General features: G+C 43.5%; 1 protein-coding gene across 2 annotated transcripts; it reads right to left on the bottom strand.

Moving 5' to 3' along the window:
• Positions 1-2,698: 2,698 nt before the first annotated feature.
• Positions 2,699-18,469, bottom strand: LOC122932903 (ATP synthase F(0) complex subunit C2, mitochondrial-like). 2 transcript variants are annotated; one of them, XM_044287573.1, is made up of 5 exons: positions 18,409-18,469; positions 17,631-17,709; positions 11,834-11,911; positions 7,555-7,715; positions 2,699-2,938 (listed from the first exon to the last, which is right to left on the bottom strand). In XM_044287573.1, the coding sequence occupies exons 2-5, from the start codon at positions 17,667-17,669 to the stop codon at positions 2,824-2,826; spliced, it is 393 nt and encodes a 130-aa protein (XP_044143508.1). In that variant the 5' UTR covers positions 17,670-17,709; positions 18,409-18,469; the 3' UTR covers positions 2,699-2,823. The 2 variants fall into 2 exon arrangements, with proteins under 2 accessions (XP_044143508.1, XP_044143509.1); XM_044287574.1 differs by lacking the exon at positions 18,409-18,469 and adding an exon at positions 18,376-18,396.
• Positions 18,470-18,882: the final 413 nt, after the last annotated feature.

Here is an 18,882-nt window from a genome sequence, read left to right as displayed (position 1 = left end):
AAATTATTTTTTTTTTTTTATTTAGGATCAACCGGAACTTCCCACTGGGTTTTCTCACCAAAAACACTGTTGAGTAGTATCATCTCTCTTGTTGAGAATAGGGTACTGGGAATAATGGCTCTTTGAGACAAAAGATTCCGGATACCCTCCTCGAGAGATTTCTGAAGGAGGGATGTCTTTTGGATGGGTGTTACCCTGAAAAAAATTTCTGGGGGAAGAAGATGGAAGGAAATATCGAGACCTTCTGCTATGATGTTTAGCACCCATGCATTTTGGGTGATATTTTCCCTTTTTTTTTTTGAAAAAATTGTAGCCATCCCCCCCCACTTGAATCTTGGAGTCATTGTTTAGAACAGGCATGCTCAACCTGCGGCCCTCCAGCTGTTGCAAAACTACAACTCCCATCATTACGTGACAGCCTACAGCAGGGCATTGTGGGAGTTGTAGTTTTACAACAGCTGGAGGGCCACAGGTTGAGCATGCCTGGTTTAGAAGCTTCCGTATTTTTTGGGGGTGAACATGAAACCTCTGTTCCTTCCCATATTTTGATTTTTCCCTTTTGACCACTGTCGTGCTCTATCTGTTCTTTTAGACTAAAATCAACCCCTTTTCATTGGCTTAGAAAACAGAAATTTTCTTTTATTAGTTTCTTTTGGAAAGGACTTTTTTTTTTTTTTTTTTTAATCTGCTGCTTTCTCTAATATAGATTCCAAATCCTGCCCGAACATCAACCTGCTATGAAAAGGCAAATTACACAATTTTATTTTAGATGTAACATCCCCCGTCCAGGATTTTAACTATAGGGCCCTCCTTGCTACTACTGATAGACTAGAGCATGGATGTCAAACTCATGGCCTTCCAGATGTTGCAAAACTACAACTCCCATCATTCCCTGATAGCTGTAGTATGCCCAGGCATGATGGGAGTTGTAGTTTTGCAACAGCTGGAGGGCCACGAGTTTGACATCCCTGGACTAGAGGTTCTGGCGGCTATCCTAACCGAGACCTGCAGACCTCAGATCAGTGGACGACCTCAGTCTTGATTTGCCGTGCCAAATTAAGCTCCACCCCCCTACGGCCGTCATGCAAACCGGAAGTCCCTGTGGAACGCATCGGCACTTCCTTTGACGTCATCACTATGCACCCGAGGAAGCGCTGTGATGAGGAACGTCTTTCTGAGACCGGAGGAACTAAGTAAGTGTCCGGTCAGCAGATGGCCCCTCAAAGCCGGCGCAAGCAAGGAGGTAAGGAGCAGGATACTTACTTCAACTTTTCAGCACAAATACAACTCCAATATAGGAGGTTGGTGCTGCCTGCCCCCTCATGTGCAATAAGGCATCCTCGACTCTTCCCCACCTCTGCCTGCCTACACAGAAGTGGACCCACAGCAAATGCCATGAGTGTTAACCCATCTCCCACCTGGAGGGACAGGAAGACACTGAGGATATGCTGGAGGAGGGTCTATTTTATACTTCCTGTCCCTACCTGGTTGGAGGCAGGTTATCTCTCATGGTATGCCGTCAATGAGGACGAAAGGAGGGGTGGAAAGAAAGGAGGATCATGTGTGATCACTCATTCAGCTAATGGGGAGAAATCCATGGGATTCAGTTGACAGCATAAAAAAAAAACCATACAAAAAAAATTATCAAATAAAACCATGGTGATCATGTGGTTAAAATAGAGAAACATGCTATAAAGACTATGCAGATAAGTCAGCAAAAAGAGTACCAATCAACCACTAAATATACCATATATGGTGGCGCTGGAGTCTGCTGACAAACCGCATAGTCTGAATGCTGGCATATGCTGAAAACATATACTATACAGGGCTGAGACAGTCCACTTGGAGGTCTGTTTGAAATGAGTATAGTATAGCAAGGGCCTCATGTATGTTTTTATGTATGCGTGTCAACTGAATCCCATGGATTTCTCCCCATTAGCTGAATGAGTGATCACACATGATCCTCCTTTCTCTTCCCCCTCCCCCCCCCCCCATTTAGGGGAGGAACCTAAACAGAAATGTCCTTTATAAACCCAGCTATGGAGATAAATCCCACAAGTCATGGATTAAGAAAGTTTTGTTTGAAACATGTTGACTTAACAGATGGATGTCACTGGATGTCAATTTGCTGCATGAATTTTACCACTGTAATAAAGGAACGCACAGCTTTACATTTCCTTGGTGCTGGATCTTTTCTATTAGGCAAGTTTCCCAAGGTCCTACCTTTTCCACGCACCAGGCGATCATTGTGACAGAATGCCTTAAGCAGGTGGGCTGGACTCTATCTACTATTTAAATCCATCCATGTGGGATACAGATTTTCCTATTCAAATGAAGAGGAGTAACACCGCTACAGAGAAGACATGCTGCAAGTCCTCCAGGTCTTCTTCAGTGTCATTATTTAGGGTGGCTGCACACTGTGCAGATTACGTGCAGTTTTTGCATTAGGATTTTTGTGGGAATTAAAAAAAAAAAACGCAGGATGATAATATACCAGCAAAGTGACTGAGATTTCACAAATCTCAAGTACGCTTTGTTTTTTTTCTTAGGTGCAGAAACTGACCTGTTGTAAGGATTTTAAAATCTGCAGCATGTCCAGATTTCAGCAGATTTTCTGCACACAACTCTGTACCCTAAGAGCTCACTTCAGATATCTTACCATCCTGTAGTCTAATAGAGAATACAGACCAAAAAGAAACATGTTCTTTAATTTATTAATATCCCAGCAATTACTGGCAGATCTTGTGGCAAGGGAACCACCCCTAAAAACAGAGCCACAGAGCACTAGTAGGACATACAGGAATCTGCAGGACAGGAGACCCTTCACATGGCAAACAGGATGAGGAAAGCAACCATGAGACAGAACAGTCCCATTGCTTCAGACAGGGCAAAGCCCAAGATGGCGTAGGAGAAGAGCTGCTGCTTAAGAGACGGGTTCCTGCAAGGCAAAGATAAAGACAAAGGATTACTGCAGATGTCACACAGTATGAGAACACGTCCTACTGTAAATGCATATCTCTGTATTCTGCACATTTCAGCTCATGTACCAGTCCCACTCCGCACAGAGTATTTCTAGCATGGGCAGAGCAGTGGTACTGGATATGGCACATATAAAGAGGACTCCTGACATGTCTAAGTAAATAATTGCATTCCACGAGAAATGTCCATTCTGGAGCCAACTACAGGTCCTTCTCAAAAAATTAGCATATTGTGATAAAGTTCATTATTTTCTGTAATGTACTGATAAACATTAGACTTTCATATATTTTAGATTCATTACACACCAACTGAAGTAGTTCAAGCCTTTTATTGTTTTAATATTGATGATTTTGGCATACAGCTCATGAAAACCCAAATTTCCTATCTCAAAAAATTAGCATATTTCATCCGACCAATAAAAGAAAAGTGTTTTTAATACAAAAAAAGTCAACCTTCAAATAATTATGTTCAGTTATGCACTCAATACTTGGTCGGGAATCCTTTTGCAGAAATGACTGCTTCAATGCGGCGTGGCATGGAGGCAATCGGCCTGTGGCACTGCTGAGGTGTTATGGAGGCCCAGGATGCTTCGATAGCGGCCTTAAGCTCATCCAGAGTGTTGGGTCTTGCGTCTCTCAACTTTCTCTTCCCAATATCCCACAGATTCTCTATGGGGTTCAGGTCAGGAGAGTTGGCAGGCCAATTGAGCACAGTAATACCATGGTCAGTAAACCATTTACCAGTGGTTTTGGCACTGTGAGCAGGTGCCAGGTCGTGCTGAAAAATGAAATCTTCATCTCCATAAAGCTTTTCATCAGATGGAAGCATGAAGTGCTCCAAAATCTCCTGATAGCTAGCTGCATTGACCCTGCCCTTGATAAAACACAGTGGACCAACACCAGCAGCTGACATGGCACCCCAGACCATCACTGACTGTGGGTACTTGACACTGGACTTCAGGCATTTTGGCATTTCCCTCTCCCCAGTCTTCCTCCAGACTCTGGCACCTTGATTTCCGAATGACATGCAACAGTCCAGTGCTGCTTCTCTGTAGCCCAGGTCAGGCGCCTCTGCCGCTGTTTCTGGTTCAAAAGTGGCTTGACCTGGGGAATGCGGCACCTGTAGCCCATTTCCTGCACACGCCTGTACACGGTGGCTCTGGATGTTTCTACTCCAGACTCAGTCCACTGCATCCGCAGGTCCCCCAAGGTCTGGAATCGGTCCTTCTCCACAATCTTCCTCAGGGTCCGGTCACCTCTTCTCATTGTGCAGCGTTTTCTGTCACACTTTTTCCTTCCCACAGACTTCCCACTGAGGTGCCTTGATACAGCACTCTGGGAACAGCCTATTCGTTCAGAAATTCCTTTCTTTGTCTTACCCTCTTGCTTGAGGGTGTCAATGATGGCCTTCTGGACAGCAGTCAGGTCGGCAGTCTTACCCATGATTGCGGTTTTGAGTAATGAACCAGGCTGGGAGTTTTTAAAAGCCTCAGGAATATTTTGCAGGTGTTTAGAGTTAATTAGTTGATTCAGATGATTAGGTTAATAGCTCGTTTAGAGAACCTTTTCATGATATGCTAATTTTTTGAGATAGGAATTTTGGGTTTTCATGAGCTGTATGCCAAAATCATCAATATTAAAACAATAAAAGGCTTGAACTACTTCAGTTGGTGTGTAATGAATCTAAAATATATGAAAGTCTAATGTTTATCAGTACATTACAGAAAATAATGAACTTTATCACAATATGCTAATTTTTTGAGAAGGACCTGTATGTTGTGTCATCCACATTCCTATCAGCCATACCAGCGCCGGTGCTGCTGCACAACTCTCAGTGCAGTACCAAACATCAGCTCTCTCTGTCTGCTAGACTATTTACACTACCTGTATCATCTATGCCCTATAAGCTCCTGATGAATGGAGAAACACGTCAAGCACAGGGTGTGATTATTAGCCAGACTTACAGCATAGCGGTAGCAAGGGTTCCGTGAGATCATGGAATCTAATTCAGTACATGGGTCTTAGATGCTTTAGGGACGCTAGCTACCTAATACTGGGGTGACAGCACTGGGACTGGACACAATTAGAGTCCCAGCTTGATCACAGTTACCGCAGTAGCGGCAGTGAGGTTTTGTTACTGTGGATCAGCTCTGGCTCACTGGACATAGTACAAACAGCCAGCTGACTGTCCACCTAAACTGTGGGGGTTGGAGAATTTTCTGCTCTGCGTTCCATTTGCGGCACAAATGACCCATGCCCTTCATCCTTTGGGTCAGTACGATTACAACGATACCCCATATGTATAGTTTTTTAATGTCTAAATAGTGTAAACATTTTTTTACATCACCATATTCTGACCCTCATAACTTTTTTTATAGTTGTATCTACTTGGCTGTGTAGGGGCTAATTTTTTTGCAGGACAATCTGTAGTTTTTAATGGTACCATCATGGAGTGGGTGTGACTTATCTATCAACATTTTTTATTTTTTTTGGGCAAGATAAGCAATTAAAAAAATTAAAAATTGGCTTTTTTGACCCTTTTTTCCGTTACGCCATTCGCCGTATTGGAAAAATATTTTTATATTTTAATAGTACGGGCGTTTTCGGTTGCGGCAATACCCATGAGGTTTATATTTTTTGTTATTTACGTATTTATATTATTAAATTGCCCCCCTTTCTGTATTTTTTATATATTTAACATTTTTAATTTTGTGATATTTTGAAGCTCATATGAGCCTACAAAATCTATTTTTTTTATTTTGAACAATTATGTATTTTTAAACTGCGCTTATTATTGAGAATTGCTTATTTCTTATGTTGGCCTGCCATCTGGTGGCCAAAATAAGAATAGAACTTTGAATGTTCTCAGCCTCTTTAGCAAGGCTGAGCCCGTTCAAATCAATTACTGGCGTCCCCTGCGGCCAATGGAGACGCCGGTAACGCTCCCGGAAGTGCGAGCTTCCGTTTTTTTTTTCATTTAGATTTTGTGATCTCACTTGATCACGGCATCTAAATCCTTTAATTACTGCGATCGGCATTATTGCCGGTCGCGGTAATTAGCAGCAGGCCTTGACGCTGGTAGCGAAGGGGTACAAAGCCTTTCAGAAGGTAAATTAAAATAAATTCTCACCTCCTTCAGGGTGAATGTGTAGTCAACCTGAAGTCACACGAGACTTTGCTTAATTCCTATTGTATTCATAACTGCATTTCAAAAGGCAATTTAAAATGGCAATCCGAAGTGGGCTTTGGTACAAAGGTACCAGCCACTACCGAAGCCCACTTTGGATTGCTATTTTAAATAGTTTCTGTACGGAAACAGCATTAAAATCAAGGTATTTGAATGAATCAATTCGGATCTATGATCACTCAAGTCTAATTGTAACCTTAGAACTTTACACATAAATTGACAACTGGGTGTTACCAGTGGGGTTATGTCCCTGCACTGTCCAGTCAGTGCTGCCGATGTCAGATTGTGTAGGGACAGTACACACCCATTAGATAAGGGTAATGGTAACATCCGGTTGACAATTTATCCATAAAACTTCTAACAGGAATAGCAGAGGAATGACAACATAAAAGATGCTCTAGAATGGCTACTTAATGAGGAAAGCAAGTAGTTACTAAAACAGAAATGTCAGAAGTGACTGGTTCTGTTTAAAGGGGTTTTCCCCGAGACACATACGGATAAACTATTGTCTGGACCCCCACCGATCAGCAGTTTGAGAAGACACTGGTACTTACAGTGGCATCAGACTTCTCTCAGCTTTTCCTAGGCCAGTGATGACACATTCATCAGTCACGTGGCCTAGGCATAGCTCATAGAAGTGAATGGGGCTGAGCGCGTTACCAAGCACATCCGCTATACAATGTGCGGCACTGTGCTTGGTGAGCTGCGAAGGCAGCGGTGCTTACAGAAGCGCCAGTGTCTTCCGAAACAGCAGATTGGTGGGGGTCCCAGTTGTCAGACACCTACCAATCAGATGACGACCTATCCAGTTTCGGAAAACCCTCTTAAAGCTCACCTCAATTTCAGAGGTATCATGGGTAAAACAAAATTATTTGCTATTCCCAAAATTATTAAATTGGGTCTCTTACTATTAATGTGAGGCTGTGGATAAGGGATAAACTATCAGATCGGTGGGGGAATACCCCTTTAAGTACACAATAGAGCAGATTAGTATAAAAATACTGACAATGTCAGTATCGAACTGAACCGGGCATCAAAGTAACAACGCTGATGTGGTCGCACATGCTCAGTTCCATCTTTCATCTGCCACCGGCAGATGTGACAGGTACAGGGAGAAAGCTGCAGTAGAAAGGACCCTTCCCCCCCAAGCTGCCAGCCTGCAATAAATCTGGTAGAGCAACTGGAAACATGGATGGAGAGATCTCTGGATCAATGTGAGGTACAGAGCAGAGGTGGTTATGATGTCTGATTTTAATTTTTTACATTAATCATGGAAAAAACCCTTTAAGGAGATACTTTTTTTTTTTTTACTTGACAGACACATTTAGCATGTGACTATAGTATTGTATCGATACCCTAAAATGAAATTAGCTAATAAAATGTCTTTACCTGGCATATCCAATAATAAGGCTGCCGAACACTGTACCAATACCAGCACCAGAACCGGCCACACCTACAGTGGCAGCTCCAGCACCAATGAATTTTGCAGCAGTATCAATATCCCGGCACACAGCACTGCTCTGAATTCCTCGAGCTGGAACCAGCGCCATCTGATGGAAACACAAGCGAGAAAAGAAGTTGGAACTACACAAAAACCAGAACACAAAAACACAGTTCTCAACATACATGTCCGTATGGGATAGAAAAACGCTGCAGATTTTGCTTCTAGATGAGCAAAGGAAATCCACAGTTCAATCTGAACAAACCTCGTCCATGTGCTGTGCAAACTTTCGGCAAAGAAATTCACCTGCGGTGTGTGTCAGTGTCTGCTAAAGAATCCATGTTACACATGTGGAGAGACAGCAGACTTTTCTCACTGTGGGTAGACCTATTCTTCAAGGCACTGTCCAGGATTTTGATACCGACAGCCTATCAGTATAGGATCGGCAGAGTTCAGACACTCACGCTGATCAGCTGTTACCCTGTAGCCTGGTGCACGGTGTAATGGATTGAGCTGATCAGTGACATCGCTGCAGTTAAGTGAATCTCCACCAAGCACGTACTGACGGCCTATCCAGACGAAAACCCCTTTAACCACCTCAGCTCCCCTAGCTTAAACCCCCTTAATGACCAGACCACTTTTTACAATTCTGCACTACACTACTTTCACGGTTTATTGCTTGGTCATACAACTTACCACACAAATGAATTTTACCTCCTTTTCTTCTCACTAAGGCTACTTTCACACTTGCGTTCGGAGCGGATCCGTCTGGTGTCTGCACAGACGGATCCGCTCCTATAATGCAAACGATGGGATCCGTTCAGAACGGATCCGTCTGCATTATATTTCCGAAAAAAATCTAAGTCTAAAAGTTAGTCAGACGGATCCGTCCTGACTTTGCATTGAAAGTCAATGGGGGACGGATCCGTTTGAAATTGCACCATATTGTGTCAATGTCAAACGGATTTGTCCCCATTGATTTACATTGTAAGTCTGGATGGATCTGTTTCGCCCAGCACGGCCAGGCAGACACCCGAACGCTGCAAGCGCTGCTGACATTTTTACTTTTTTTAAAATATTAATATAATTAATATAATTTATTTATTATAAAATTTACCGAAATTTTTGCAAAAAAACTTCATTTTTCACTTTCGGTTGTAACATTTTTCAATAAAAAACTACATTTCTATATACATTTTTCTCTAAAGTTATTGTTCTACATGTCTTTGATTAAAAAAAAAAAAAATGCAATAAGTGTATATTTATTGGTTTGGGTAAAAGTTATAGCATTTACAAACTATGGTGCAAAAATGTGAATTTGCGCATTTTGAAGCAGCTCTGACTTTCTGAGCACCTGTCATGTTTCCTGAGGTTCTACAATGTCCAGACAGTGGAAAAACCCCACAAATGACCCCATTTCGGAAAGTAGACACCCTAAGGTATTCGCTGATGGGCATAGTGAGTTCATGGAAGTTTTTATTTTGTCACAGGTTAGCGGAAAATGATTTATTTTTTTATTTTTTTACAAAGTCTCATTCAACCAACTTGTGACAAAATAAAATTTTACATGAACTAATCATACCCCTCACGGAAGACCTTGGGGTGTCTTCTTTCCAAAATGGGGTATTTATACTGCTCTGGCATTTTAGGGGCCCTAAAGCGTGAGAAGTAGTTTGGAATCCAAATTCGTAAAAATGCCCTGTGAAATCCTGAAAGTACTCATTGAAAATTGGGCCCCTTTGCGCACCTTGGCTGCAAAAAAGTGTCACACATGTGGTTTCGCCGTACTCAGAAGAAGTAGGGCAATGTGTTTTTACATATACCCATGCTGGGTGAGAAATATCTCTCTAAAAGTCAACTTTTCCCATTTTTTTTTATACAAAGCTGTCAGATATTTCTCACACAAAGTTTGGGTATATGTAAAAAAATACACCCCAAAACACATTGCCCTACTTCTCCTGAGTACGGCGATACCACGTGACACTTTTTTGAAGCCTAGGTGCGCAAAGGGGCCCAAATTCCAAAGAGTATCTTTTAGGAGGGCATTTTTAGGCATTTGGATTCTCACGCTTTAGGGCCCCTAAAATGCCAGGGCAGTATAAATACCCAAGTGACCCCATTTTGGAAAGAAGACACCCCAAGGTATTCCGTGAATGGCATGGCGAGTTCCTAGAATATATATTTTTTTTCCTCCTTACAAAGTCTCATTCCACTAACTTGTGACAAAAAAAAAAAAAAAAAATCACCATACCCCTCACAGAATACCTTGGGGTGTCTTCTTTCAAAAAATGGGGACCCATGGGGTATTTATATTGCCCTGGCATTTTAGGGGCCTTAAAGCATGAGAAGTCTGGAATATAAATGTCTAAAATTTTTACGCATTTGGATTCCGTGAGGGGTATGGTGAGTTCATGTGAGATTTTATTTTTTGTCACAAGTTAGTGGAATATGAGACTTTGTAAGAAAAAAAAAAAAAAAAAACAATTTCCGCTAACTTGTGCAAAAAAAAAAAAGATATAATTCTTCTATGAACTCGCCATGCCCCTCAAAAGTGATCTTTTTATAGCGCTGCAGCGATTTTACGGTGTTTTTGCAGTGATCAGAAAAAAAAATATTCTGTTACTGCGGTGGGTCGGACTGAACGCAAGTGTGCGCACAAGATCAGGCCTGATCGGGCGAACACTGCGTCTTTTGTAGAGCCTAGAGAACATGTCCTATTCTTGTTTGCAATTGCGGACAAGAAAAGGCATTTTCTATATAGTTCTGGCAATGTGTGGATCCGCAAAATGCAGAAAGCACATTGCCGGTGTCCGTGTTTTGTGGATCCGCAAAACACATACGGACGTCTGAATGGAGCCTTACAGGGGGGTGATCAATCACAGGGGGGTGATCAGGGAGTCTATATGGGGTGATCAGGGGTTAATAAGTGACCGGGGGGGTGTAGTGTAGTGGAGTTTGGTGCTACTTTACAGAGCTGCCTGTGTCCTCTGGTGGTTGATCCAAGCAAAAGGGACCACCAGAGGACCAGGTAGCAGGTATATCAGACGCTGTTAACAAAACAGCGTCTGATATACCTCTCAAGGGTTTAAAAAAATAATAATAATCGCATCTACAGCCTGCCAGCAAATGATAGCTGCTGGCAGGCTGTAGATGCACTTGTTTACCTGCCGTTCCTGTGAACGCGCGGACAAGAATAGGACATGTTATATTTTTTTAGTGGGGCCACGGAACGATGCCATGGATGCGGACATCACACGGAGTGCTGTCCGCATCTTTTGTGGCCCCATTGAAGTGAATGGTTTCGCATTTAAGCCGCCGTTTTGCGGACCGAAACAACGTCCATGTGCATGAGGCCTAATCCAGCATCCGGCCTGGTTTTCAGTCAATACGCCTGTCAAATTTTCTCTTTTCTGACACCCCGCCAATCAGCTGTTTTAGGGTAGCTCCCGACACTCCACGGCTCTGTCCATTGTGTAGCGGACAAAGATGGTGACTGCAGGGCTGCTCCCATTCACATCACTGGGAGCAGGGCTGCATTAACCAGCTTCATCCACTACATAAAGATGGAACTTTGTAGCTCTGACACTACTGCAAAACAGCGGGATGTCAGACCTCCAATGGTCAGATATTGAGGTATTGAGGGGCTAAGTCCTGAAAACCCCTTTAAAAGTTACAGTAGCGATTCAAAGATGGTGGCATCCTTGTTTCACCATTGTTTCTGTTGACTCCAAGAAATCATTCATAGCTTGGACTAACTAAAAAAAAAAAAAAAAAAAAAAAAATAATTTCTGCATTAGGATATGTTCACATGGGCAAAATGCACTGTAGAGATTCAGCAGCGGAAAACAGGAAAACACCAACATTAACAGCTTCCCATTGACTTCAGTGTTAAAAAAACTCATACACATCGTCACTTTTTTCTGCAGTGGATTTTAAAAACCAAGGGAAGAGGCATGTTACTTCTTTTAAGCAGATTTGATGGTGATTTCCATAGAAGTCAATGGGAATGAAGTAAAATACGTTGATCAGCCAGAGGTGTACGTGGACTGTATTTGCCACCGCAAAAAAATAAAAGAAAGAATTTTTTTTAAAAAAAGGACCCGTTTTCAGCTGTTAATCACATAACTGATCTGCCACTGATTTCTGCTGTGGATTTTGCCGTGTGACTGTGATAGAATAGCAGTCTGTATAAAGCACATGTCCACAGAGGAGCAGCATTCCCCATACCTGCTCTGTCTTGACTGCAGGTTGGCTCAGCAGGGAGGCGGAGAGGGGTCTGGCGAGCAGGCATGCTCCGCTCCTCACCTGTGTATGGAAAGAAACAAAACAAATATATTAAGAGCCACAATCGCATACAAACAAAACAAGGGTGCAGCACAATGTGGCTATACCACAGGCCAGCCGCAGCTATAACTGCTCCCAACAGTAACCTGTGCCTCCAGTGGCAGCGCTGACGCTGCAGTCATCTACTCGTATAAATCTTCAAATCACTGCTCACCGTCACACAGACTAGCGAGCGTGGACCGCCCTTGTAAGCTCTTGATGCCCCCATACAGGTTAGTGTAATGTCAGATGAACATGTCTTGAATTGCTTGTTCAGCCGATAGATGGTGTCGGGAGCTCCTCGCACACATCAGACTATCGGGGGAGGGAAGGATCGGGTGAAGCTAATATTTTGTGTGTTTAGGTGTCTGGCAGCGGCTTTCTCCTCTCTCCCATTAAATAAACACTTGGCTGAACCGAAAACGTATGTGTATGAGGGACATGGGAGAGTCAGTTACTGAAGTGTATGACCACCTTTAGGCTGGCCATAAATATTACATATCCTAGTAAGGTAGGACAACGATCCAGTGGTTCTATGGACCACCAGACTGTTCCTCTGTGAAAGAAAGACGGATTATTGGATTTGAATAGGTCCGATTCCTTGTTCCCACAGGAGAAGGATCGAAGCCAGATGTATCTGGCTGGAAACTATTCCCTTTTCCACAGTGAACTAAACATCGGTCATCAGCCATAGACCTGTATGTGGAGCCATTTCTCTTGACACCATCATTGAGCAAAGAACCATCTCATTTGGCCCTAGTCTACAGCCTCCTGAATATTCTGGTTTATATCTATTATCAGTGGACATCTGGGAGCTTGAAAGGATATTGAGGACAAGGACATCTTTAGAAGAAGCCAATCGGAAACTGAGAAAACCGCCTTACAGAAATAATTATGGGATCTTAGTAGAGCACTAGATTTACACAGCTCTAGTCGTATGATCATTTATATCTTCACTTCAGAAGTGGATGCATTACTTAGTATGGATTATCGACTTAGGCCATTTGTGGTTCTGTAGTGAAGTAACAGGGTATAGATACCTACAACCATACAGGCAGCTGCTCTTCAGTACGCTAGGATGGCCGCCACACAATGGACGGAGGAGTCCACTTCCAGTTCCACACTCCGTTTAGTTTGTTTACTGCTGAAAACAGCTGAGCAGTTGGGGTGCCAGACATTGGTGACTAACCGGCACTCCAGCTGTGGCGAAACTACAACTCCCAGCATGCTCTATTCATTTCTATGGAGTTCTGAGAACAGCCAAGCAACTGTACATCTTGGGAGTCAGTTTTACCACAGCTGGAGGTTAGCCATCCTAGCTGGAATACCCCGTTAAAGGGTTTGTCCGGTTTCCGATATTGATGACATTCTCCAATTCCTGGTGTCCCCCCCCCCCCCCGCTGATCAGCCGTTTTAAGAGGATGTTACAGACCCCCACTGATCTAATATTGATGACCTATCCTGAGAAAAGGTCACCAATATTGGAAACTGGACAACCCCTTTAAGCTCAACCCAAGTCATAAGACCGTTTTCTGCAATGATCATTAGAGAGATACGCGATTATATATTTGTTCACCAATTTATAAATAGGGAATATATGCATTGATTCTATATAACAAGGACGCACTCAATTTTATTTCTACATTTGTAATTTTTTTTTATTAAAAGGAGGATCAATATACAATACTTTTGATATTATATACAATCAGTGGTTGAAATGGACCTACCTATATAACTAATAAAAATCATGATTCTATAGTGTATATGCATTGTTGGGATTAATTTAGATAGATAGGAGGATATATTAAAATGATCGCGTGTTGATTTTATATTTAGCATTATTATTTGTATTTTATTGACTTTTGATATATACCTTAAAAAGTAAAATGATTAATATAATATAGACTATTTTTTCAGGCTGTACTGGATGTCAGAGTGCCTGTCAAAAAAACTTTGACACATTAGAAATTTGACATGTATCTTTAGTAGAGGAAAACCAATGGACATGAGTGACAATGGGGCTAAGGCTACTTTCACACTAGCGTTCGGCTGTCCGCTCGTGAGCTCCGTTTGAAGGGGCTCACGAGCGGACCCGAACGCTTCCGTCCAGCCCTGATGCAGTCTGAATGGATGCGGATCCGCTCAGACTGCATCAGTCTGGCGGCGTTCAGCCTCCGCTCTGCTCGCCTCCGCACGGACAGGCGGACAGCTGAACGCTGCTTGCAGCGTTCGGGTGTCCGCCTGGCCGTGCGGAGGCGTGCGGATCCGTCCAGACTTACAATGTAAGTCAATGGGGACGGATCCGTTTGAAGATGCCACAATATGGCTCAATCTTCAAGCGGATCCGTCCCCCATTGACTTTACATTGAAAGTCTGGACGGATCCGTCCGAGGCTATTTTCACACTTAGCTTTTATATGCCAAAATAATGCAGACGGATCCGTACTGAACGGAGCCTCCGTCTGCATTATTATGATCGGATCCGTTCAGAACGGATCCGATCGAACGCTAGTGTGAAAGTAGCCTAATCCATGGCTTTTCTGTGAAGGTTCCACAAGAAGGTGCCACAGACCAATCTGCATTGATCTTTTCAACTGTACAGGTCCTTCTCAAAAAATTTGCATATTGTGATAAAGTTCATTATTTTCTGTAATGTACTGATAAACATTAGACTTTTATATATTTTAGATTCATTGCACACCAACTGAAGTAGTTCAAGCCTTTTTTTTATTTTAATATTGATGATTTTGGCATACAGCTCATGAAAACCCAAATTTCCTATCTCAAAAAATTAGCATATTTCATCCGACCAATAAAAGAAAAGTGTTTTTAATACAGAAAAAGTCAACCTTCAAATAATGATGTTCAGTTATGCACTCAATACTTGGTCGGGAATCCTTTTGCAGAAATGACTGCTTCAATGCGGCGTGGCATGGAGGCAATCAGCCTGTGGCACTGCTGAGGTGTTATGGAGGCCCAGGATGCTTCGATAGCGGCCTTAAGCTCATCCAGAGTGTTGGGTCTTGCGTCTCTCGACTTTCTCTTCCCAATATCCCACAGATTCTCTATGGGGTTTAGGTCAGGAGAGTTGGCAGGCCAATTGAGCACAGTAATACCATGGTCAGTAACCATTTACCAGTGGTTTTGGCACTGTGAGCAGGTGCCAGGTCGAGCTGAAAAATGAAATCTTCATCTCCATAAAGCTTTTCAGCAGGTGGAAGCATGAAGTGCTCCAAAATCTCCTGATAGCTAGCTGCATTGACCCTGCCCTTGATAAAACACAGTGGACCAACACCAGCAGCTGACATGGCACCCCAGACCATCACTGACTGTGGGTACTTGACACTGGACTTCAGACATTTTGGCATTTCCCTCTCCCCAGTCTTCCTCCAGACTCTGGCACCTTGATTTCCGAATGACATGCAAAATTTGCTTTCATCCGAAAAAAGTACTTTGGACCACTGAGCAACAGTCCAGGTGCTGCTTCTCTGTAGCCCAGGTCAGGCGCTTCTGCCGCTGTTTCTGGTTCAAAAGTGGCTTGACCTGGGGAATGCGGCACCTGTAGCCCATTTCCTGCACACTGCCTGTACACGGTGGCTCTGGATGTTTCTACTCCAGACTCAGTCCACTGCTTCCGCAGGTCCCCCAAGGACTGGAATCGGTCCTTCTCCACAATCTTCCTCAGGGTCCGGTCACCTCTTCTCGTTGTGCAGCGTTTTCTGCCAGACTTTTTCCTTCCCACAGACTTCCCACTGAGGTGCCTTGATACAGCACTCTGGGAACAGCCTATTCGTTCAGAAATTTCTTTCTGTGTCTTACCCTCTTGCTTGAGGGTGTCAATGATGGCCTTCTGGACAGCAGTCAGGTCGGCAGTCTTACCCATGATTGCGGTTTTGAGTAATGAACCAGGCTGGGAGTTTTTAAAAGCCTCAGGAATCTTTTGCAGGTGTTTAGAGTTAATTCGTTGAATCAGATGATTAGGTTAATCGCTCGTTTAGAGAACCTTTTCATGATATGCTAATTTTTTGAGATAGGAATTTTGGGTTTTCATGAGCTGTATGCCAAAATCATCAATATTAAAACAATAAAAGGCTTGAACTACTTCAGTTGGTGTGTAATCAGGGCCGGTTCTAGGTGAAATGGGGCCCTAGGGCGGAAAACAATAAGGGCCCCCCCCCACATGGCACACAATAGAATTATATATATATAGTAGTAGTTGTGGCCGGTGCTAGGGGCCCCTAAGGAGTCGGGGGCCCGGGGGCAATTGCCCCACTTGACTCTATGGTAGCACCGGCCCTGTGTGTAATGAATCTAAAATATATGAAAGTCTAATGTTTATCAGTACATTACAAAAAATAATGAACTTTATCACAATATGCTAATTTTTTGAGAAGGACCTGTATGTATGGAGTGTTGGAATCCCCTTTCAAGTGCCCAGGAGGCAGATGGAGCACGGATCTGTTGTGGATATCGGTGCAGAAATCTGTGGCATGTTCTCGATGTGTGCACCTAGGCTCAGAGCTAATAACTAGGGATAAACAAACTGTTTCTAAGGCCCCTTTCACACACACTGAATCCTGACCCATTCATTTCAATGGGGCTGTGCAGATGAGCGTTGTTTTTCACGTATCACTTGTGCATTGCGGGAAAATCGCAGCATGTTCTATATTCTGCCTTTTTCACGCAACACAGGCCCTATAGAAAGGAATGGGTCTGCGTGAAAATCTCAAGCATCCGCAAGCAAGTGTGGATGTTGTGCGATTTCCACACATTGTTGCTAGGAGATGATCGGGATGAGCAACCCCGGACCCCATTAAAGTAAATTCACTGTATTTTATCTTATAAAATGGTTATAAGGGAAAATAATAGCATTCTTAATACAGAATGCTTACTAAAATGATGCTTGAGGGGTTAAAAAATATCAAATAAAATGTACTCGCCTCATCCACTTGTTCACACAGCTGGCAGAGTCTTCTTTCAGGACCTGCCAAAGGACCTTTGATGACGTAATCGCGCTCACCACGTGGTGACGTCAGCGCAGGTCCTGCTGAATGAAGACCGAAGGATCTACATTCAGCAGGACCTGCGCTGACGTCACCACATTTACCACGTGGTGAGCGCGATTACGTCATCAAAGGTCCTTTGGCAGGTCCCGAAAGAAGACAATGTCGGCTGAGTGAACAAGAGGATGAGTAAATTTTTATATTTATTTTGTAACTCCTCAATTGACATTTTAGTAAGTATTCTGTATTAAGAATGCTATTATTTTCCCTTTTAACCATGTTATAAGCTAAAATAATAAAATCTACAGCACACCGAACCCAAACTTCAGTGAAGAAGTCCGGGTTCGGGTCTGGGTACCACATTCATTTTTTTTATCCCGCGCGTGCAAAACGCACTGCACCCGTGCGATTAAAAATGAATAACACAATGTAATCGCAGTAAAAAAATGACTGAAATTGCGTGCACACTCATGCCGGTTTCCCGCAATGCACGCGTGACGCATCCGGAGCAAATCCAGGACACCCGTGTTAAAGAGGCCTAAGTATTCCGCTACCATGGACTAAAAAAGTTATGGTCCGTGGTAACGATATTCTTAGATAACCCGAATCTTGGACGCCGAACTTAAAACACAAAGTTTGCTCAACACTACTAATAACTAAATTGCTAACTGAAGAGCTGCGTCAGTATAAAGCACTCACCATGGATGGGTTGGACATCAGCCTGACACAAGCGTACATTTTGCTAGTAAAGTGGACGGACTGAGTGCAAGAAGAACTGCTGCAAAAGAAAGAAACACGTTAAATGCATCAAGCGTCTCTCCGCACTCGCCGTCCATTCATTCCAACACTGACTCGGGGTGGCTACATGGATTGCAAAAAATGACCACTTAGAGCCCATCCTCATCGCCAGTATCACTGAATAGAGCATCTGCCAGTCACGATGAGACAATGGACGGATGTCGGATTTGCTGCAGGCAGCAGATGACAGCTCTGGTGAGCACTGAGGATCAGGACCATGCATGCAGCATACGTATCGGCAGGTGCACAGAAATGACATATCCCTTTAAGAAGAGATCCCCATTCCTATAGCTGACAGTCATAGGCTGCCCCTCTAGGCACAGGGAATGGGCGCCTCCCTGCAGCACTGATTGCCTATATAGCAGTATATCCACTTCAGCCGAGGCGGTGCCTTATATCACCGTGCACAGGGCTAAACTCGCACCACACACCCACCCTTCTACTCTGCATTACACCGCGGTAACCCCAAATGTCCACCCTGCAGACTGACCACTGCACTGACAGGGACATGCACAAGGTCACAGAAACCGCAGAGGCAGCCGGGACCGTAACACCAGGCAACCCGCTACAAACACCCGTTTACTACAACTATGCGAACCCGTTACGTTAGCTGACAGCACCCCCAACCGAATCCAGAGCGGCAGACCTGCAAGCAGGCTGCAGCAGCGCGGGGCCTCACCTTGGCGGGGAGAGAAGGAAGGAGCGCAGGCGCAATGACAGCCTTTGACAGAAGGTGATGCGCATGCCCGTTCTTCTAGAGCGGCTGTTAAAAAAAGGAAAAAGAGCCCAGAAACCGAGAGCTGAGACAAATCTCTACAGCGACATCTAGTGGATGGGGGATTAGCGTGCACGGGAAAAGACGTCAGTGACGTCAGCGCGTACCCGCACTTTTCACCACCACCCATTTCATGACCACGTGACGTGACCTAAACCTCTTAAACGCCCATACATTCTAAGCTTTACCCACCTCCTATATTCTTCTGAGTCTGACTTTCAAAGATTGTATGCCTGGTGTGACAGATGAAGGTTATTCAGAGCTGGTTGTGCGGATGTCATTGCCTATATGTAATCATACACACATATACGTATAAAACCATAGTAACACATAGGTTAGGTTTTCAGATAGCAAGATAAATATTAACATTTCTCCTTT

Source organism: Bufo gargarizans, chromosome 3 (genome assembly GCF_014858855.1).
Source record: "Bufo gargarizans isolate SCDJY-AF-19 chromosome 3, ASM1485885v1, whole genome shotgun sequence".
NCBI lineage: Eukaryota > Metazoa > Chordata > Amphibia > Anura > Bufonidae > Bufo > Bufo gargarizans.
The sequence above is the reverse complement of the archived record's forward strand: the minus strand, read 5'-3'. Positions and strand labels throughout refer to the sequence as shown.